Raw genomic sequence first — 18,307 nt, 5'->3', positions numbered from 1 at the left:
ACTCTTCATCCTGTAACACTCCAGCAAAGTTGGTTTATTTTCATACCAAGGAGTAGGCAGCCCTCATTAACAGTACACGTTTTGTTTCAGTCAGCACATCTAACATTCCTCCTTCCCCTCTTCTTCCCTTTTCCTTTATTTTCTCCTGTTTTGTTGTTTTGATGTGTTTTGTTTTGTTCTGTTTTATGTAATGTGATGTTTTATCCTGTTTTGTCTACATTTGTTTTGTTCTGTGTTGTTTTTTTTTTTTTTTCCTTTCTCTTTTATCTAATTATTTGGTCTCCCTTCCTTAAGGTTACACTTTAATTATCTACGTAAAAGGATTATCTTGTGGGGTAGGGAGAGGGTTTGTTTATTGTTTGTCTGATTATGTTCACTTAACTTTGTAAAAAGAAAAGATGTCATATTTTTCTGAACAGTTTCTTTGTGACTTGCATTTCATAAATAAAAACATAAAAAAAAAAAAAAATATTGGTGCAGCATTAAATTAAACAACAATTGAGTAGCCTCAAAGGTTCAATAACTGCATTAATTGTGTAAATAACTTTATAAACATCAAATTCAAGTTCTGTTCAACTTCAAGAACATCAACAATTCAGTCTAATACTGTATATCTTGGCCGCTTGGCAGTTGTTTGTTGACTCTGCTGATCACCATCAGTTTAAAGTTGGCATCAAAATTTCGCCTCTGTTGTTTGCTCATTTGTCTGGCGTTCGAGCCCCTTTGTTCCAGATGGTCACGTTCCTCCATTTTTCTTCAGATCACCGTCACGCCTTTTCCACTGAAACTAACAAACTGCAGTTAATTCCTTTCCCACTGCCTGCAGACCCGAGCCGAATCGCCCGCAGGCGGACTGTGTGGCTGAATTTTCCCACGCTGAGGGTGTCCCATGTTGATGACATCATCAGCGTGACGGAGCAAAGCGAAAGTAAACAATGCACAAGAGCTCAGTCCCGGCGACTAGGAGTGGGCGATACTCCAGATTGTATTTTACATATAAAACACGTAGCAGTTTCGCCGTCTGATGCTGTAAAGTAGCCCCTAACAATTCCTGCTCCTCTTTCTCATCTTTGCCATTCATGAGCCAGATCAGCGGCAGGAGCGGGGGAGGGGCACATTGAGCCTGCGTGAGTTGAGAGAGAGAGGACTCGCTATTTTTAATTACCTTACCAGGACAATAAAACACGGGACCAAGATTTCAACTGTTGTGTTCTGAACTGCACTGTTTTGGCCTGGCTGGGCTTCCGTAGTACAATGGGACATGTCTGGGGGCATTAGTTAGCGACCCCACTTTTTTGTCTGTAACCTGTTGGCAACTGAGAAGTAAAGTCCTCCGTGTTAACCCGAAACTCATCTCTCCGTCTCCTTCAGTATGTAAGTCCAAGTCTTGTACAATCCGTATGGGACATAACAATTAACTGGCGACGAGGGTCGGCGAGTCTGCGCGTCTGGAAGTGTTTGGAAGTGGAAGTGTCTGGAAGAGTCGGTTGTTTGCTACCTAGCTTAGCCTGAGCTAGCGTTGCTTCTGCACGTCGTGTTGGGATATCGGCGCTGTTTTTTTTTGTTGTTGTTTTTTTTGCGGATTGGGAGGAAGAAAAAGGAGCAGCAAAATGCCGCTGACAGGAGCATTTGGCTCATTTGATGAAACTGTGGAGACTTGGAGTGCTTACACCGAACGGTTTGAGTTTTTTGTCGTAGCTAATGACATTAAATCAGACAAAGTGGTGGCAACCTTCCTCAGTGTTGTTGGTACTAAAACATTTAGTTTGCTGAGGGACTTGGTCCAACCACATAAGCCAAGTGATTATTCCTACGAGGAGATTGTGAAAACACTAACTGGACATTTTAGCCCCAAGCCATTAATCATAGCAGAGCGGTTCAGATTCCACAAGAGGAATCAAGAGGAGGGTGAATCCATCACACAGTACGTTGCAGTGCTCAGAAAGATGACAGAGCATTGTCAGTTTGGTGCAGCATTAAACGACTCTTTGCGTGATCGGCTGGTGTGTGGACTACGGAGTGAGGCAATACAGAAGCGCCTGCTCACAGAAGAGAATCTCTCATTCAAGACAGCGGTAGACACTGCTATATCCATGGAGCTGGCTGCCAAGGAAGCTGTGCAGTTAGGGGCTACAATGAGAGTGCACAGTGTAGCCACTGCCTCTGCTCATCAGAGAGATGACACACAGGCATGTTACCGTTGCGGAAAACGGGACCACCAGCCAGCAGACTGCTGGGCGAAGGAGCTCCGATGCTGAAGCTGCGACAAAAGAGGTCATATTGAGCGAGTCTGTAGAGCTAAAAGAGAGAAAGCAACGAAGGACACTTACAGAGAAAAGGAAAAGATGGGTAAAAGAAATACAAATGGATGGAGATCAAAGAAGAAACTGCATGCGGTAAGACAGGAACATACCAGCAGCAGTGAATCCAACTCAGAAGAGGAGGTACCAGTAAAGGTGTTGACGGTAAAAGGAGGCACAGCGGGCTACAGTGTCACCCCACAGTTGGAGGGAAAGCCGATTAAAATGGAAATAGATACCGGGGCGGCAGTATCGTTGATGTCAGAGAAACTGTTCAAAAAAAAGTTCACTCATACGCCACTGACCAAAGCAAAAATCATCTTAAAAACATACACGGGTGAGACTGTGCCCATGGCTGGCAAAGCAGACGTCCTTGTAGAACTGAACGGACAAAAAGCGACGCTTCCACTCTACGTGGTCAAGGGAGATTACCCAGCACTGATGGGCAGGCCGTGGCTGGAAGTAATGCGTCTAGACTGGAGGGCAGTCAACGTGGTGTCAACGGCGCCTACCAGACTAGCAGCAGTTTTGAAGCGACATGCAGCTGTGTTTAACGACGAGCTGGGGAACATGAAAGGAATCACCGTCAAACTACAAGTCAAACCCGACACCAAACCACGCTTTATGAAGGCCAGAACTGTCCCCTACGCACTACAGCCGAAAGTGGACGCGGAAATTGAGAGACTGGTCAACATAGGAGTCATGGAACCAGTAGCCCACAGCGAATGGGCCACTCCGGTGGTCCCGGTAATCAAGAAAGATGGATCAGTCCGCCTGTGTGGGGACTTCAAAATGACAGTGAACCCTGCGCTGACTGTGGAACAATACCCCCTCCCAGTGATCGAGGACCTGTTCGCCGGGTTGGCTGGGGGAAAAACATTCAGTAAAATAGACCTGAATCAGGCCTACCTCCAGATGTCAGTTGAAGCAGAGTCACAGGAGCTCCTTACCATCACCACCCACAGGGGGCTCTACAGATACCGTCACCTGCCGTTCGGCATCACCTCAGCACCAGCAGTGTTTCAGAGGGCCATGGACCAGGTCTTGAGTGGTCTGTCTGGCATACAGTGTTATCTTGATGATATCCTGGTGACTGGTAAAAACGAAGAAGAACACCTGGTGAACCTGGACAACACGCTGAGGAGACTCAAAGACTATGGCCTACGTGTTCGCGAGGACAAGTGTGACTTCTTCAAGCCGGCAGTAGAGTATCTGGGCCACGTCATTGACGCAGACGGACTTCACACTGCACCTTCGAAGGTGACCGCTATCACCGACACCCCTGCTCCGGAGAACATGGGACAGCTGAGGTCCTTTCTTGGACTTCTTAACTATTACGGCAAGTTCATTCCACATCTGGCTACGCAGTTGCAGCCCTTGCACGAGCTGCTGAAGGCGGGAAATGCCTGGTCGTGGTCAAAAGAGTGTGAGGTGGCATTTAACACGGCCAAATCAGCTCTGACAGACAAGACGGTGTTGACACACTTCGACCAGTCCCTGCCGCTGCAACTTGCCTGTGACGCGTCCCCATATGGGGTGGGGGCTGTTGTGTCCCACATCACACCGACTGGTGAGGAAAAGCCCATCGCGTTTGCTTCTCGGACATTGAGCAAGGCAGAAAAGAACTACCCACAAATAGAGAAGGAGGCGTTGAGCATCATCTTTGGAATAAAGAAATTCCACACATACCTGTACGGAAGGAGATTTACGTTGCTGACGGACCACCGTCCCCTGACATCCATCTTTGGTCCACATACGGGAGTGCCGACTCTGGCAGCGAGCCGCATGCAGCGCTGGGCGTTGCTCCTCAGCGCACACGACTATGACATCCGGTATCGACAGTCGGGGGCTCATGCCAACGCGGACAGTCTGTCACGGCTTCCCTTTCCTGAGCAGCCCAGGAACAGAGAACAGACTATTTTCTACTTTGAGGTGGTCGAGGGTGCTCCTGTGACAGCTCGCCAGGTCAGGAAGGAAACAAAGGGGGACCCCATCCTCTCCAGGGTGCTGGACCGAGTCATGAGGGGGGACATGTCACGTGTTACAGGGGCTCCGCCGGAGCTGCAGCCTTACTTTTTGCGGGGGAAGGAGTTGACAGTGACTGCTGGATGCTTGCTCTGGGGAATGCGCGTCATAATTCCAAAAAAACTACGAGAATCGGTCCTGAGAGAGCTACACTCAGGTCACTGCGGCATCGTCAGGATGAAGGAGTTAGCCCGCAGCTACTTCTGGTGGCCTGGATTAGACAACGACATCGAGTCAAAAGTCAAGTCATGCTCATCATGCCAAGTCATCAGAAACACGCCAAGTCTCGCACCGCTACACCCCTGGGACTGACCAGCATCCCCCTGGCAACGTATACATTTGGATTTTGCGGGGCCCATCGAGGGAGTGATGCTGCTGGTGGCCGTGGACGCACACTCAAAGTGGCCAGAGGTGGCGGTCATGTCAAATATCACCTCGGAAAAGACCATTCAGACACTCAGGGAGATGTTCTGTCGATTTGGCCTACCAGAGCAGGTGGTCACGGATAACGGGCCCTCATTTGTGTCTAAGTAGATGGAAGATTTCCTGCAAAGCAATGGCATTAAGCACATCCTCTCCAGTCCATACCACCCCTCCAGCAACGGACTAGCGGAGAGAATGGTGCCAACGGTGAAACATGCTCTCAAAGCATCCAAAAGTGAGTCTCCCCTGAAGCAACGGCTTGACACCTTCCTCCTCAAGTATCGCAATACTCCCCACACAACGACTGGAACCTCACCAGCTTACCTTCTCATGAAGAGACGACTCCGGACACGCCTTGACCTGTTGCGCCCAGCCACACCTGAAACATCCGTTCACGAGAAGCAACAAAAACAGGTTGATCAGCGAGCCAAGAGGTCTAAAGACAGACAGTTTAGCGTGGGAGATGCCGTCCTAGCCCGCAACTACACCTCCAAAGAAAAGTGGACCTCCGCCACCGTTGTCCAGAAAACAGGGCCTGTTTCATACCATGTCCACACCCGAGACAATCAGACGTGGCGGAGACACGTGGACCAGTTACTGCCAGGTTCCGCGACACCCCCAGCTGTTGTGACCACCGATGAACTGACACCCAACCAGGGTAGTTTCTCGCCCACAGTAGCTGTGCCTTCGCCACCTGCAGAGCCGGAAGCGCCTGAGTCTGCAGACCCTCCGGTGTTCGAGTCGACGCCAGAACCGGTACCTGTTCCAGAGCCGAGACGCAACCCTCCCAGGGACAGGAAACCTCCAGAGCGTTTTAGGTAGTCTAGTGCCAACCCTGGGAATAAGGGACAGAATAATGCCCTTTGGGTTTGGCGGGATGTTGAGGCAGTCTACCCTCACTCCCTTATTAACCATAGTTCAGGTTAATGTTGAGTAGTTATGAGAATGTGGACATTATCATTAAAGGGGGAGGAAATATGTTGTGTTCTGAACTGCACTGTTTTGGCCTGGTTGGGCTTCCGTAGTACAATGGGACGTGTCTGGGGGCATTAGTTAACGACCCCACTTTTTTGTCTGTAACCTGTTGGCAACTGAGAAGGAAAGTCCTCCGTGTTAACCCGAAACTCATCTCTCCGTCTCCTTCAGTATGTAAGTCCAAGTCTTGTACAATCCGTATGGAACATAACATCAACCAAATAAAAGAACAATTTTTATGAACTAACACAAGAATGCCACAAGAATGTAAACATTTAAATATAAAATAATTTCTTTTCCCTTTTTCACTCCAAAAAATTATAAAAACTAAAAATCTAACAATATAAAAAATTTAACTATCAGCAGTGCAACTAAAATTACTCATAGGTATTGATGAAAAATAAAGACAGTTGTGCAAAATACTTTAGGCTTTTTGCTCTTCTGTCAAAGAAGCCCTGAGGTCCCCTCTTTGGCCTTGGATATAGTGAGTAGTTCAATTAAAAAAAAAAAAAAAACTAAACTAAAAAATGCACAATAAATACTAAACCTTTAAAACACAGGTATGCTGGGTCAAGACAACCACACAGCATCTGGGTGGGGGGTGGGGGGGGGGGGGTTCCATCTCATTTCAACAGACTGAATGAGCTTGTGCTCTGGAAATTTGTGTTGCTTTTGGATTTCTCTGAGCTTCTCCATTGCATTTGTGCTGTGATGGAAAAATGCTACGATAGCACTGCACCTCTGCTGGATGTCTAAAAGCTCAGGGACGGCCTTAATAGAGTCTTTCACAACGAGATTTATTATGTGCGCAAAAGACAGGTAATGTGCCCACCCTGCTTTGCGCACTGCAGCCACCATACTGGCATTGTTGTCTGTTATCACTGCCTGGATTTTCATAGTTATGTTCCATTTATCTGTAATTCTTTTTAACTCAGTGCAAATATTGTCGGCAGTGTGCTTCCCGGAAAAGGCACATGTTTCAAGCACATATGCTTGCATTTCCCCGTTGTCGTCAATAACATGACATGTCACAGTTAAATAAGGTTCTGTTGCTTCAGATGTCCACATGTTAGTTGTTGGCAGCATCCAGGCATTTCTTCACTTTTGAGCAACAGTCTCTATACAGTGAGGGAATTTGCTCTCCTGTGAAAAATTTGCGACTTGGCACCTTGTATCGATGATCAAGAGTCTTTAATAAGTTCTTCAAGCCGTCCTGTTCCACCACAGACAGAGGATGTAGATCCTTTACAATCATTTCAGCAATGCCCCTTGTAATGTCCTTGGCTCTGGGCGAATCAGCTGGGTAAAATAAAACACATGAGGGTTATCAAATTTAGCCACATTCATATTACAAGTTTAAGATAGGCTATTTATCTTTCCATGAGTATATAGTACATAGTTCCATGAACACAATCAGGATTTATTTCAACTGACTAAATATATGAAAATAGTTTAATCACTGTTAAAATGACATCTTTGATCACCAATTGCACCTTGATTGCAATACCTAATTGTGCTGTAAATACCAAAATCTTAACTTCACTTCTATGAAACAGTTACCTGGATATTCCTGAGGCTTGTGTTGAAATGCACATTCACTGTATTCACTAAATCTTCCGCACATTTCCAAACAGTTTTATTTTTTTACAGCCGATGATGTCCATAGTGACAATGATGATGGTGATGATGGTGACAAGGCTCTGACTGCTGGTGACTTCATTGTGAAGTTTGCAGGTGAAAAATCCAATTCCTATAACTATGTTGGTTTGGTGGAGAATGTTGAAGATGACAAGATCAGTGCAAAGTTTCTAAAGCAGTTATAAGTGGTCTGTTGATGGAAAGTCAATCTTCACATTTAGAGAGAATGACGAAGGAGTCATCCCTTGAGGTGATGTGCTGAAAAAATTTCCCACACCATAAAAGCGTGCTGATAGAGCCAGAAGTGAGCCCAAGTTCATATTCCACTGCAGCATTGACAAGTGGAATTTCCAGTCGGTCGAATGTGTGAACACATTCAGATGCAGATGCAGTAAGGTGCTCATTTTGGATTTTTTATTTTGTTCTTAGCATGTGTTCATGTGGCACTCGGCCTTGTTGAAGCAAACTGGCCTTTTTTGCTGTTAAAACTTTAAATTAACATTAAACAAGTACTTTTGTATAGAATGTGTCTTGTTTTTATCCAGAATTATCATTTTTGATATTAAAATGATCTTTTTTACTTCAGTTATCAGTGGCACAATTTACCCCAGTGTATTCTGACTAATGGCACAAGTTACCCGGCACTTGGGGCAAGTTGTGCCACAAAACCACTTTTTTTTTTTCCAAAGCTATATTTCTCACACAGTTTAGTTAAGATCCAAAGTCATTGCTCCCAGGGATGCACAACATCCTAAACGATATGAACATATTTTAGTTGCAGGCATTCCTGTTATCCCCTTGTGTAAAAGGCACTTTAAGTAAAAACTGGCACTACTTACCCCACTCTCCCCTATTGTTCAGTATATTTATTTTGTGTTGTTTTTCCTGTGCTTCGAAATTGTCTCCATCGGGGATCGAACCCACGTCTGGCTGGCACGGCTCTATGGCTCTTCACTGCTGGCCCCCGCGAGCAGAACTGGAATCATGTCAGTGAGTGAAGAGTGTCCCTGTAGCTCCACCTAGTGGGAGAAGACAGCAAAAACAAAGCCGAAGGAATGAAAATCTGATTCAACAAATGAAATGGAGCAAGAATAAAGTCATTTTCACCTCCATCAACATAAAAAACTGTTTCCCAGTCTGCCTGTGCTGAACTGTATCATGTCTTTTGCACTTTTTGAGGCGTTTTATTCTTCATGGCTGAATTTTTCAGTGTATATTTCAATTTTCTACTGTATCCATATCGATACTGTTTTGCATTTGAGTGAAATACATATCGACACAGGGGGATACAAAGTGTGTCTTGAATGGACAGCAGCAGTTGGCAGTGAAGCTTATTTTCACACACATTGTATGATATTTTGCACTTTTCTGTTTTTGAAATTTTGTTTGAAAATCTTACTGCTCTGTTTTTCTTTTCTAAATTCCTCTCTTTTTCCTTTTCATTCTATTTGAATTTCATTCTATTTCCATTCTATTACTAATAGAATGAAAATAGAATGAAATTAATTAGGTGATATATTGAGTCTGTTTTTATTCTCAGAGATGTATGTCCAGCTTCCATTCCACTGTGTGTCTGTACAGCAGAATTGACAAAGCAGCTCACTTTGACTTTGATCATGATAAAATGATAAACATGATGATTGTAGGAACGTTACCTGATCAGCATCAGGTTCTGTTTGTTTGGTTGGTTTTTTGCTTTCTTTTTCTTTTTCTCTTCTCCTCATCTTTTCTTTTTCTACTTTTGTGCTGGACTTAATGACATCTTTCCATGTAAGACTTTTTCATCAGGTCAGCATCAGGTCAGTTGATAGTATGAAAACTGCTATAATCACCCTAATTCATTGAAAAGACGGAGACCTCCAGCAGTGGGGCATCTGTCGACCCGGATCACTGATCACTGTTCATGTCAAGTTCTCAACAAAATTCTGGTTTCCAGGATGAAGCTGAGTTTTTTTAATTCCTAAATTTAAATTAAATTTATAAATTAATTTTGCAAAAATAGTCAAAACAATATGACTATTTACAAGGGAGTGAAAAAAGCCAAAAGGCTTGTAAAAATGCTGCTCCCACACAAACTCAAAGTGAAAAAATGAAATGACCATGAAAAAGTCTTACATGGAAAGATGTCATAAAGTCCAGCACAAAAGGAGAAAAAGAAAAGATGAGAAGAGAAAAAGAAAGGGAAAAACCAAACAAACAAACAAACAGAAGTCCCACAAAATGAACAAAGAGTAAACAAAACAATCTAAAGCAATCCCCATATATCATGTATATGTCGTAGTGTTTGGATTAGGTCAGATATTGCAGAATTAAATTGTTCTTTAAGTTTCTTTTGTAGATGAACATGGACGAAGAGGCTTCGAATAGGTCCACATGTATATTCCACACTTTGGGCCATTAAATCTGAGCGAGAACTGCTCACAATTTCTCTTGTATAAGTTTAAGTGCAAACCAGGAGCCTGTCTTGTGGCATCATTATTGAATTGGTTATTAAAGGAGAAGTAGAGCGTGATGTGAGTCGGCCAGTCAGAATCATAGAGAGCTCTGTACACAAATATACATGTGAAAAAAGTGTTAATGTCAAAAATATTTAACAAGTTAAATTTAATAAACAATGGTGCACTTGTAGCATCAGATTTAGAATAAGTGGCAATTCTCAAGAACCGCTTCTGTAAAATGTGAATTTTGTTAAGGGAGGTGGTGAAGGTATTTCCCCACACAACATTAGAATAAAGTATGTCAAGTAAGGATAGATCAGACTGTAAAGAGTAGATAAACACCTAGTATGAATCAAATGCCTTATGTTACTTACCGTATAATCCCAATAGACTTTGATATCTTTTTGTATACATGTTCAATATGTTCTTTCCAATTTAATTCATCATCAATCCTAACACCAAGAAAACTGTTTGAGTTCACTCTCGTCAGCTCTTCATGACGAATGCAGATTTTTATTGAGTCATTGTTGAACTTATTCACCCAGATCAAGTACCGTAGGTTTCAATAAACACGTAAAATCATCTGATAATCTTCACAGGCTGCTTCAGCTTATGATGCAAATTCTTGTTTTATGAATAAAAAGGAAGAAGTTCACCCTTTTGGGAGTGCTTACAAGTACACATATATTTTAGCAAGTCTTGAGCAGATGGAGCCTGCTCAAAACTCAGATTCTCCAACAGGATTGCCATTTTAAAAAGAAAAAAGCTCCAAAAGTGAACACAGTTCCCTAATTATGAAGGCCATAAGAGCTGCTGGGAGAGAGAAACAGGGGAGGAGATATGAATATGTAAAAATATGAAGCCCTTCTCCCGAGATAACTTTAAATGTTTGAGTTACACCCTTACTGTACTGATGCTATATTTTTCACGGTGTCAGGTGTGTGTTTGTTATGAAGTGATGCATGACTGAATATTGAAAATATATTCTTTACAGTATATATTTAGTATGTACATATCCATAAAGTTCATATGGACACTTTTTTGATGAATGTACAAACAGACCTCATGATTTGATGCTCTGTTGCTGCTGCACTTCCATTGTGTTTTTTTCTATTCAGAGAACACTGTGCCATCCTATTTTTTCTGGTTGGATGTATGTGTGCTTGTATTTTTTTCTTTTTTATGACAAACTTTATAAAAAAGGAGTTTATGTCTCAGTCTATTCAGCCAGTCTTTAATATTTTGGTGAAAGTTGGAAAAAAAAACTAAATTCGATCAACTCTATAACTATTCCAGGAGCGGCCAACAACCTGCAGTTCCGCCTGAGTCCAGTATGTGTCAGTATGAAGTGGCAGCTGTTTGTGATCCTCCAAGAAGCAATAAAGGGAGAGAAGAAGAAGCGTTCCCACATTTCAAACATGACAGCAGCGTTTGCTGCTACACGAAGGAAACATGTCTTCTTCTTCAGCGACAATGACTCCAGTCCAGGATTTGAGACGTTTTATTGAGGAGCGACTGAGAGCTGCTGTTGGAGAAATCTTTACCATGTTTGGAGAAATGGTCTGTCAGTGTGAGGCAGAGATTGGGCGTCAACGCAGACTGTTGGAAATCAGCAAGAACCCTCAACTGAAGGTGTCAATAACAGGTATGGAAACGTGTGAATGAACACATGAATCTATCTGACTGCTGGAGGTTCACTCCATTTCTTTAACAGGAGTGATTTTAAAGCAGTTGTTGCTGTTTACAAAAGGAAGAAGTCTGAGCTAACATGCTAACCTGTGCATGATGTGTGCAGCTTCAATGGTGGTGCAAAGCAGATTACTGTATAATCCTTCAGAATAATGATGTGTTGAAGTGTTGCTGGAAAAAAATCTGAAGCTTGCTCACTCCTACGGTGGGAGCGGGGGGGGGGGGGGGGGGGGGGGGGAATTGTTAAGAATTTAGTGATTCCAATTCCATTATCAATAGTGCTTATCGGTACGATTCCTTATCAATTCTCATTGAATGAGAAATGAAATAATACAAATGGGGTGTTTGCATTAACTCTTTAATATCTTCATCCTGAACAGAAGAAAAAAATATCCATGTCATGAAAACTTTGCAAACTGCAAGTAGCCCCAGTTTCATCTTTTGGTGTGAAATACAGCCAAACTCTGGAGCGTCTTCCTGACGCCAGGTTGGAAAGCTCAAAACCAAACTACACCGGCCTCACACTGGATGTCCTTGCGTGTCTGGTCCAGCTCTGCAGCACTGTCACTCACACAGCCTCAGTGTGTCTGCTGTCAGCTGATGGAAGTTGCCAGATCTGCCCCAAATATAATGTTAAAACCGTCCAACAATAGAAAGCAATCCAAACCTCCATCTCTGTAGAAAATGCATGTTAAAACCATGAAAACCGGGTTTGCATTAAAAAAAAAAAAAACACACACCACAAACACATAGCCATTCCATCAACCCACCTCTGGTTCAAAAGAAGCTTGATTGTGCAGAAACCCGCCCAATCTGGCAACACAGCCGCTCAGGTCATGGAGCTTTGATTTGTGCAATTTTGGTGTCGTTTGACTTTCCTACAATGAGTAAGTACAACATTGTTCATTCTTCTAATGTATATAATGATTAGATCGCATTGTTTGTCTTATATTCTACCAGGAGAATTACAAAAAACAATGTGAAGGCAAAAACATGACACATTTTATTTTGAAATCACTGATTTTGGAACACGTATCTACTTTACATCTGGCACCCGACTTGTTTCTGTTTAGATTGAAACAGCAGGGCTCCAGACTGAGGAAAAATATGATCCTTGCTGAAAGTTTCCGGTCCGCGGCTCTGTAGCGGCGCCACAGCAGACCGCAGCCGCCCCGTGGCTGCTGTGAGTCCATGGGCGGAGCGCATGGTACGTCATCACGCACACAGCGGAACCGATAAGCAGAATCGTTAAAGGAGACAGCCAAATAATTCCTTGGAATCGAGACAAGAGGAACCGACTCCCATCCCTGGCAGGGGGCGTGGGGGCGGGGGTGAGGAATCTCACAGGACACACTGCGCGGCTGCTTCGGAAGCCCACACGTTTTTTTTTTCTTTCTTCTTCTCTGCAGTGTCGTGCCTCCTCTGAAACCCTCTGGCGCCCCCCAGGGGAGGTCGCCTCACACTTTGAAAACTGCTGTTTTAAGCGAATGACGGAACTGGTGTTATGGGTTAACTGGTTCCCATGTTCAGCAGGGACAGATTTCTGTGTAAACTCATGCTGGTAACAGCAAATGTTAAAATAAGACTCACAAAAGACTCTAAGCTTACAAATTTACTGTAACTGTGGAAAACCAACGTTCGCTAGAAGGACTACAGGTTTCAGTCGGGTTTTCAACATCTGTTGGGCACAAGTTAACGGGGAAACCAGTTAATCCGAAACACCCGTTCACAGTCACCGTCTGACAGTCACGTGTCCTTGCTGACAGACACGCCCCCCGGCGCTGTTTTGGATGTATCACGGATGTAAACAAACAGCAGTTAGCAAGGAGCATATGGCGACTCGACCCCACTGTACTTGACTTGGTTTTTGTTGCTTCCATTTGCCTTTTATGTCTCCATGGATACCGTTCTCAGTGGGCGGCTAAACTCGGAGGCGGTATAAAGATGGTAAAAAGTCTGCTGCTCAGCAAAACAAGACAGGGGGACGCAAACAAGCAACAATGGAGGACGCGGAGGCTGTCGTGTCTCTTTTTCTTTGTCTGTCGCTTTTTATTGCGAGAAGGTGGAAGGAAGAGAGTCAGAAAAGGCTTCAAGCAGCGAGAGATAAGACGAACAAAAAGTACCGAAGAGTCTGGGAGGCTCTGCAGCGATATGAAGCTGAAGATGAGGCGTTCAGAGCTGTGAGGAGACGACGGCTCCGGGTGAGTTACCTCTCTGTAACTGCAGTTATTTAGACAAGTTTGTGGTTTAAATTGCTGTATTTGCGTCTTTTTAAAGATCAGTTCGGGATCTGCGAAGAATCCTGTAGGCAGTACTTTTTCAGTGATTAAAAGTAGCTACAGTAATTAAAAAAGCACATTTCTGTTCTGTCCTATTGTCAGCAAAGCTCAGAGGAGTTTGAAATGCCGAGATAGGATTTCAGATCCTCGGTTGAACATCCATTTAGTTCACACAACAAACCCAGAAAAAGCAAGAAGAGTTTAACAATTAGATTAATAGCCCATCTTCAATAACTACCATTTTTGTTGCATTTGAGGGATCCAGGTTCACAACACCTTCCCTACATCAACTACCCATGAAGCTAAAGCAGGCTGGCTCAAACAGAAAAGGGAGCTGTTGATATTAAGCTCCACATTAGCCATTGGGGGACCAATAATGTCTTGTCTGGTCACATTTTAGGTGCTAAGGAGATTATCATTTCAGATTTAATGATTTTAGATATTATTTTTGGGAGTTAGTTGTGTTATCTACAGTAGTCGTAGTCGTGATGTCTCATTCCAAGATCTATTGAAAAGTCCAAATTAGATTTTTATTTTCATGTGATCACATCGCATATGCTCTCTCTTTCAGACGGCTCTCCTATCGGGAGCGGCTCGACGTCGCAGGCCTGTCGTCTGGACCCACATCCGAGCTGCGCAATGGTGGGATGAAATCGTTCCCAGCTTCTCCACCGAGCCATGGATGCAGAACTTCCGCCGATCAGAGGAAACCTTCAACTCCCTCTGCCATAAGATGCGCCCATTTATGGAGCGACAAGACACTGCCTTTCGTCTCTGTGTGCCCCTGAGGAAGAGACTGGCAATAGCGCTATGGAAGCTTGCTACCGGTTCAGAGTACAGATGTATTGAGCATCTATTTGGAGTGAGCAGAAGTGTTGTGTGTCGATGTGTGCAGGAGTTCTGTGGAGCAGCAGAAAAAGTGCTGGTGCCAGAACTCGTGTGTGTTCTGGATGAGGACAAATTTGGGGAATTGGCTGTGAACTTTGAGAGCAGGTGCGGGCTCCCCCACTGTGTTGGTGCCATAGACGGCTGTCATATACCCATCATTGCTCCCAGGGATTTCCAGTTTGATTATTTGAACAGTGAAGGCCGGCGTTCCATCATTCTGCAGGCGGTTGTGGATGAGAAGGGTCAGTTTTGGAATGTCTACACTGGGCAACCTGGGAGCTCGGGTTGGGCAATAATTTATCGTTACAGGTTTACCATCAAGAAAAGTTCCCTCGGTCAAGATTTGAAGTTTCGCGATGAATACGATAAACTCCCGTTGTGACATAGATTCAGCTTCGGCCACACCCGGTTCACCAGAAGAAGGAAAACAAACATGGCGGAAGGCGGATCAGAAAGCAAAATGACCCATAAACTAGTTGGCTAACATGTATTCAGCTGGCTTAAACAGTGTAACTCAACCTCTAATACACAGCAAAGCTCAAGTCCGCTGACTCGCTCCGGGACTACGCGGATTCTTGTCAGAACGTTTTCCCCGTAGCGGCTCCGCAGGTCGGGGCTTTGCCATCATCTGATCAATAAGTGGCTGCTGTGAGGTGGGCAGGTGATGATGCGCTATGCGCGATGACTATGGTGACTCATGTCATGAATGAACATATCGTAAGATGTTTAAAGAGACTTTGAATCAGAAACGTCGACATTAGCCGAGCTTTGCTAGCTCCCCCACTTTCAATGAGGCCCGTTAGCTCATGCACCTTAGCTCATGACGGATAACAGACGCCCTTTAACCGGTTCATTAATAACCACCCGTCCATGCTTCACATGTCTGCGTGGGTGTGTGTTGCGCGTTGATCCGCGTGACATAAAAATCGTCATGAACTCCTGTCTGCTAGGGTGACTGATCCGCGGACGTCCGCGCAGCAGCCAGATTTTGTGACCGGGTTGCGTGCAGGTTGCACCGGTATTTGCATGCGCCAGAGCGCCACAGCAAACAAAACATGACGGTAGACAGAGTTACAGCCTGATGGCTCCACACAGAGACACCCAGAGAGAGAAAAACTCTTTGACAGAGAGAGCAGACTCTGTCTGGAGGGAGGAGAAGGTCTGCTGACAGACGTGAACCAGTATCTTAATTGCTCCGGTGCCACCCCCGCGATTCAGAAACAGAAAAAAAAGGCTAAATAAACTTTAATATTACATGATAACGTACTGACAATGGATGTGCTTAATGCGCTTAATCTCTAAATAATCTGTAATAAAGGAGCAGATAAACAGTGTGTAGTGCCAAAGCTGAGCCCAGAATGAGCTCAAAACCACCCGCGACGTTTCCGGAGATAAAAAACAATATTTAATGTAACACGGTTTTGTGCCACATGTGGAAATGCGCACAAAGACACACACCCTCCCGTACTGTACAACATGAAGGCAACTGGAATTAATCAGTGACTGAAGGTGTCATCTGCAGCGCCGTCATTGATATCTGTAATATAATGCCAGCGTGCATGAAGACGCACGGGCTCTGTGGAGAGCTCCGCTCCAGCTGGAGCTTTAAAAAAAAAAAAACGATTGTATTAATCGGTCAGAGTTCCTGTTATCAGTTCACGGTTAACCATGTGCATCCCGAGCCTGAACAAAAAAACTTAAACATCAGGAACCCTGCACATACCTCAGAAATACTGACAAACAGAATAAGCACAGGACAAGTGTAATATAATTTTATCATGTATAATGTTTATGTCAAAGAGTTTCAATAAATGTTCAAGCTGTTCTCACATTTAAAACTTGTTTGATTTGAGTCATTACAGTTTTCCAGTACTGGTGTACTAATGAAACTAAAACTCAGTTGGTACAGTAGAGTAGTATTTGGCTCCAAAGACTGAGGTGGTGATAGAATAACAGTCCAAAAGGTGGAGTTTGATTAGTAATGTTTTTATCGCAATATTTATCGTTGTTGGGATAAATGCCAGAAATTATCGGGATGCATTTTTTGGTCTATCGCCCAACCCTACTGGGAGCATGCATGATGCCAGAGGTTTGAGAGTTTTGTCAGCGGAACAGCCAAGGAACCCTTTTCCCTGACCACACCAGGGAGATTGGGGGTGTCAGTGTTGGGCACAACATTCTGGGAGACTCAGCCTGTCCCCTTCAGAGATGGCTCCTGAAGCCCTTCCACGACACAGGCCGACTGACAGAGGAGCAACACACGTTCAACAACAAGTTAAGTCACGCAAGGGTGGTGGTTGAAAACGCCTTCAGGAGACTAAAGGGCAGGTGGCGATGCCTCTCGAAGAGGAATCACTGTGACATCCGCCTTGTCAAGTCCATGGTGTTGACATGCTGTGCTCTCCACAACCTGTGTGAGACACACGGAGCAGTTTATGACGCAGCATGGGATGCACCGGGTGCAGCAGCGCCTGAGCCCACAGGTGGAGTGTTGCCAGATGCAGAAGAAGCAGGAAATGAGGTGCAAGATGGCCTCATGCGCCATCTGATGAATAACTGATGTAAAAGGAGTTGTTAGAGCTGTTTTATGCTGCCGCATTAAAGTATGAGGAAAATAATGACTGCTGATGTTTTAAGTTCACTCAGTATTGCCCTTTGTATTTTCTCCATCCTGGCTTTCAATCAATGTGTTTTGCTTTGGCAGATCTCTTGTTTTCATACATGATCCAAAATGTTTGATGCAATGATTTTGTAATATTGTTTACAGCAGCAGACAGTAAACCAAGCTTTGATGAGAACTCTATTGACAACAACATTTTTAATGCACTTTCTGGTTAATACGGGTTGGGGGAATAAAAGAATAACCTGACCTTTACACACATCAACAGTCATGGTATTTGTGGGGGCTCATGGTTCTGGGCCTCCTTCAGCTTCATCACGATATGATGTTGATATTTTTGAATCACGATGACACAGATCTAACAAAGCAAATGAAGAGGAGCGTTCTACAGTGCTTAAATGAAAAGTATGCGGATGCTGCCACTGATGACCTTCTTTATTTGGCCTCCCTTGTCGATCCGCGGTTCAAACTGTCGTACATAGAAGACCATCGGAAAGATTACATGAAGGTGAAAGCAGTGGCAGGAATTCAGGCCCTGTTGGAAAAGCAGATGCAGGCTGAAGCTGCATCATCCTCACCTTCATCACCACATGCCAGCACAGGAGCTGCAGCTGCAGAAGTCGGGAGGCCAAGAAGGCTAAGCGCAGCCTGGGCAGCTTTTTCAAAAAGTCCTCCATTCCTGGCCCGGCTGCTCTCCCTGAAAGAGACACCATTGAGATAGAGCTACAAAGCTGCCTGCAGGCACTGGATGTGGATGGAGAGGCTGGACCATTAGAGTGGTGGAAGCTGCACCAGGCAAATTTTCCTGGGGTTGCAAGCCTGGCTCAGAAACACTTGTGTATCCCAGCTGCCAGGGCAGCATCAGAAAGGGCATTCAACACTGGTGGCAATGATGTTACATGCCACCGAGCTGCACTAAAGCCAGAGAATGTGGACAGGCTTGTGTTCCTGGCTAAAACCTGTCATAAATGTATAAAAGTCATGTTCAGTGTTTTTGTGCTTCTCTCACACTGGCACACACGCAATCTTGGT

General features: G+C 44.4%; 1 protein-coding gene across 1 annotated transcript; it reads left to right on the top strand.

The window, feature by feature from the left end:
* The first annotated feature begins 2,870 nt into the window (after positions 1-2,870).
* Positions 2,871-5,901, top strand: LOC115396809 (uncharacterized protein K02A2.6-like). Its single transcript, XM_030102849.1, is given in 2 exon segments — positions 2,871-5,248; positions 5,895-5,901. Coding segments are annotated over 2 exon segments (2,385 nt in total).
* The last annotated feature ends 12,406 nt before the right edge of the window (positions 5,902-18,307 follow it).

The sequence above is a fragment of the Salarias fasciatus genome, chromosome 2, assembly GCF_902148845.1.
Source record: "Salarias fasciatus chromosome 2, fSalaFa1.1, whole genome shotgun sequence".
NCBI classification, from domain to species: domain Eukaryota; kingdom Metazoa; phylum Chordata; class Actinopteri; order Blenniiformes; family Blenniidae; genus Salarias; species Salarias fasciatus.
The sequence above is the reverse complement of the archived record's forward strand: the minus strand, read 5'-3'. Positions and strand labels throughout refer to the sequence as shown.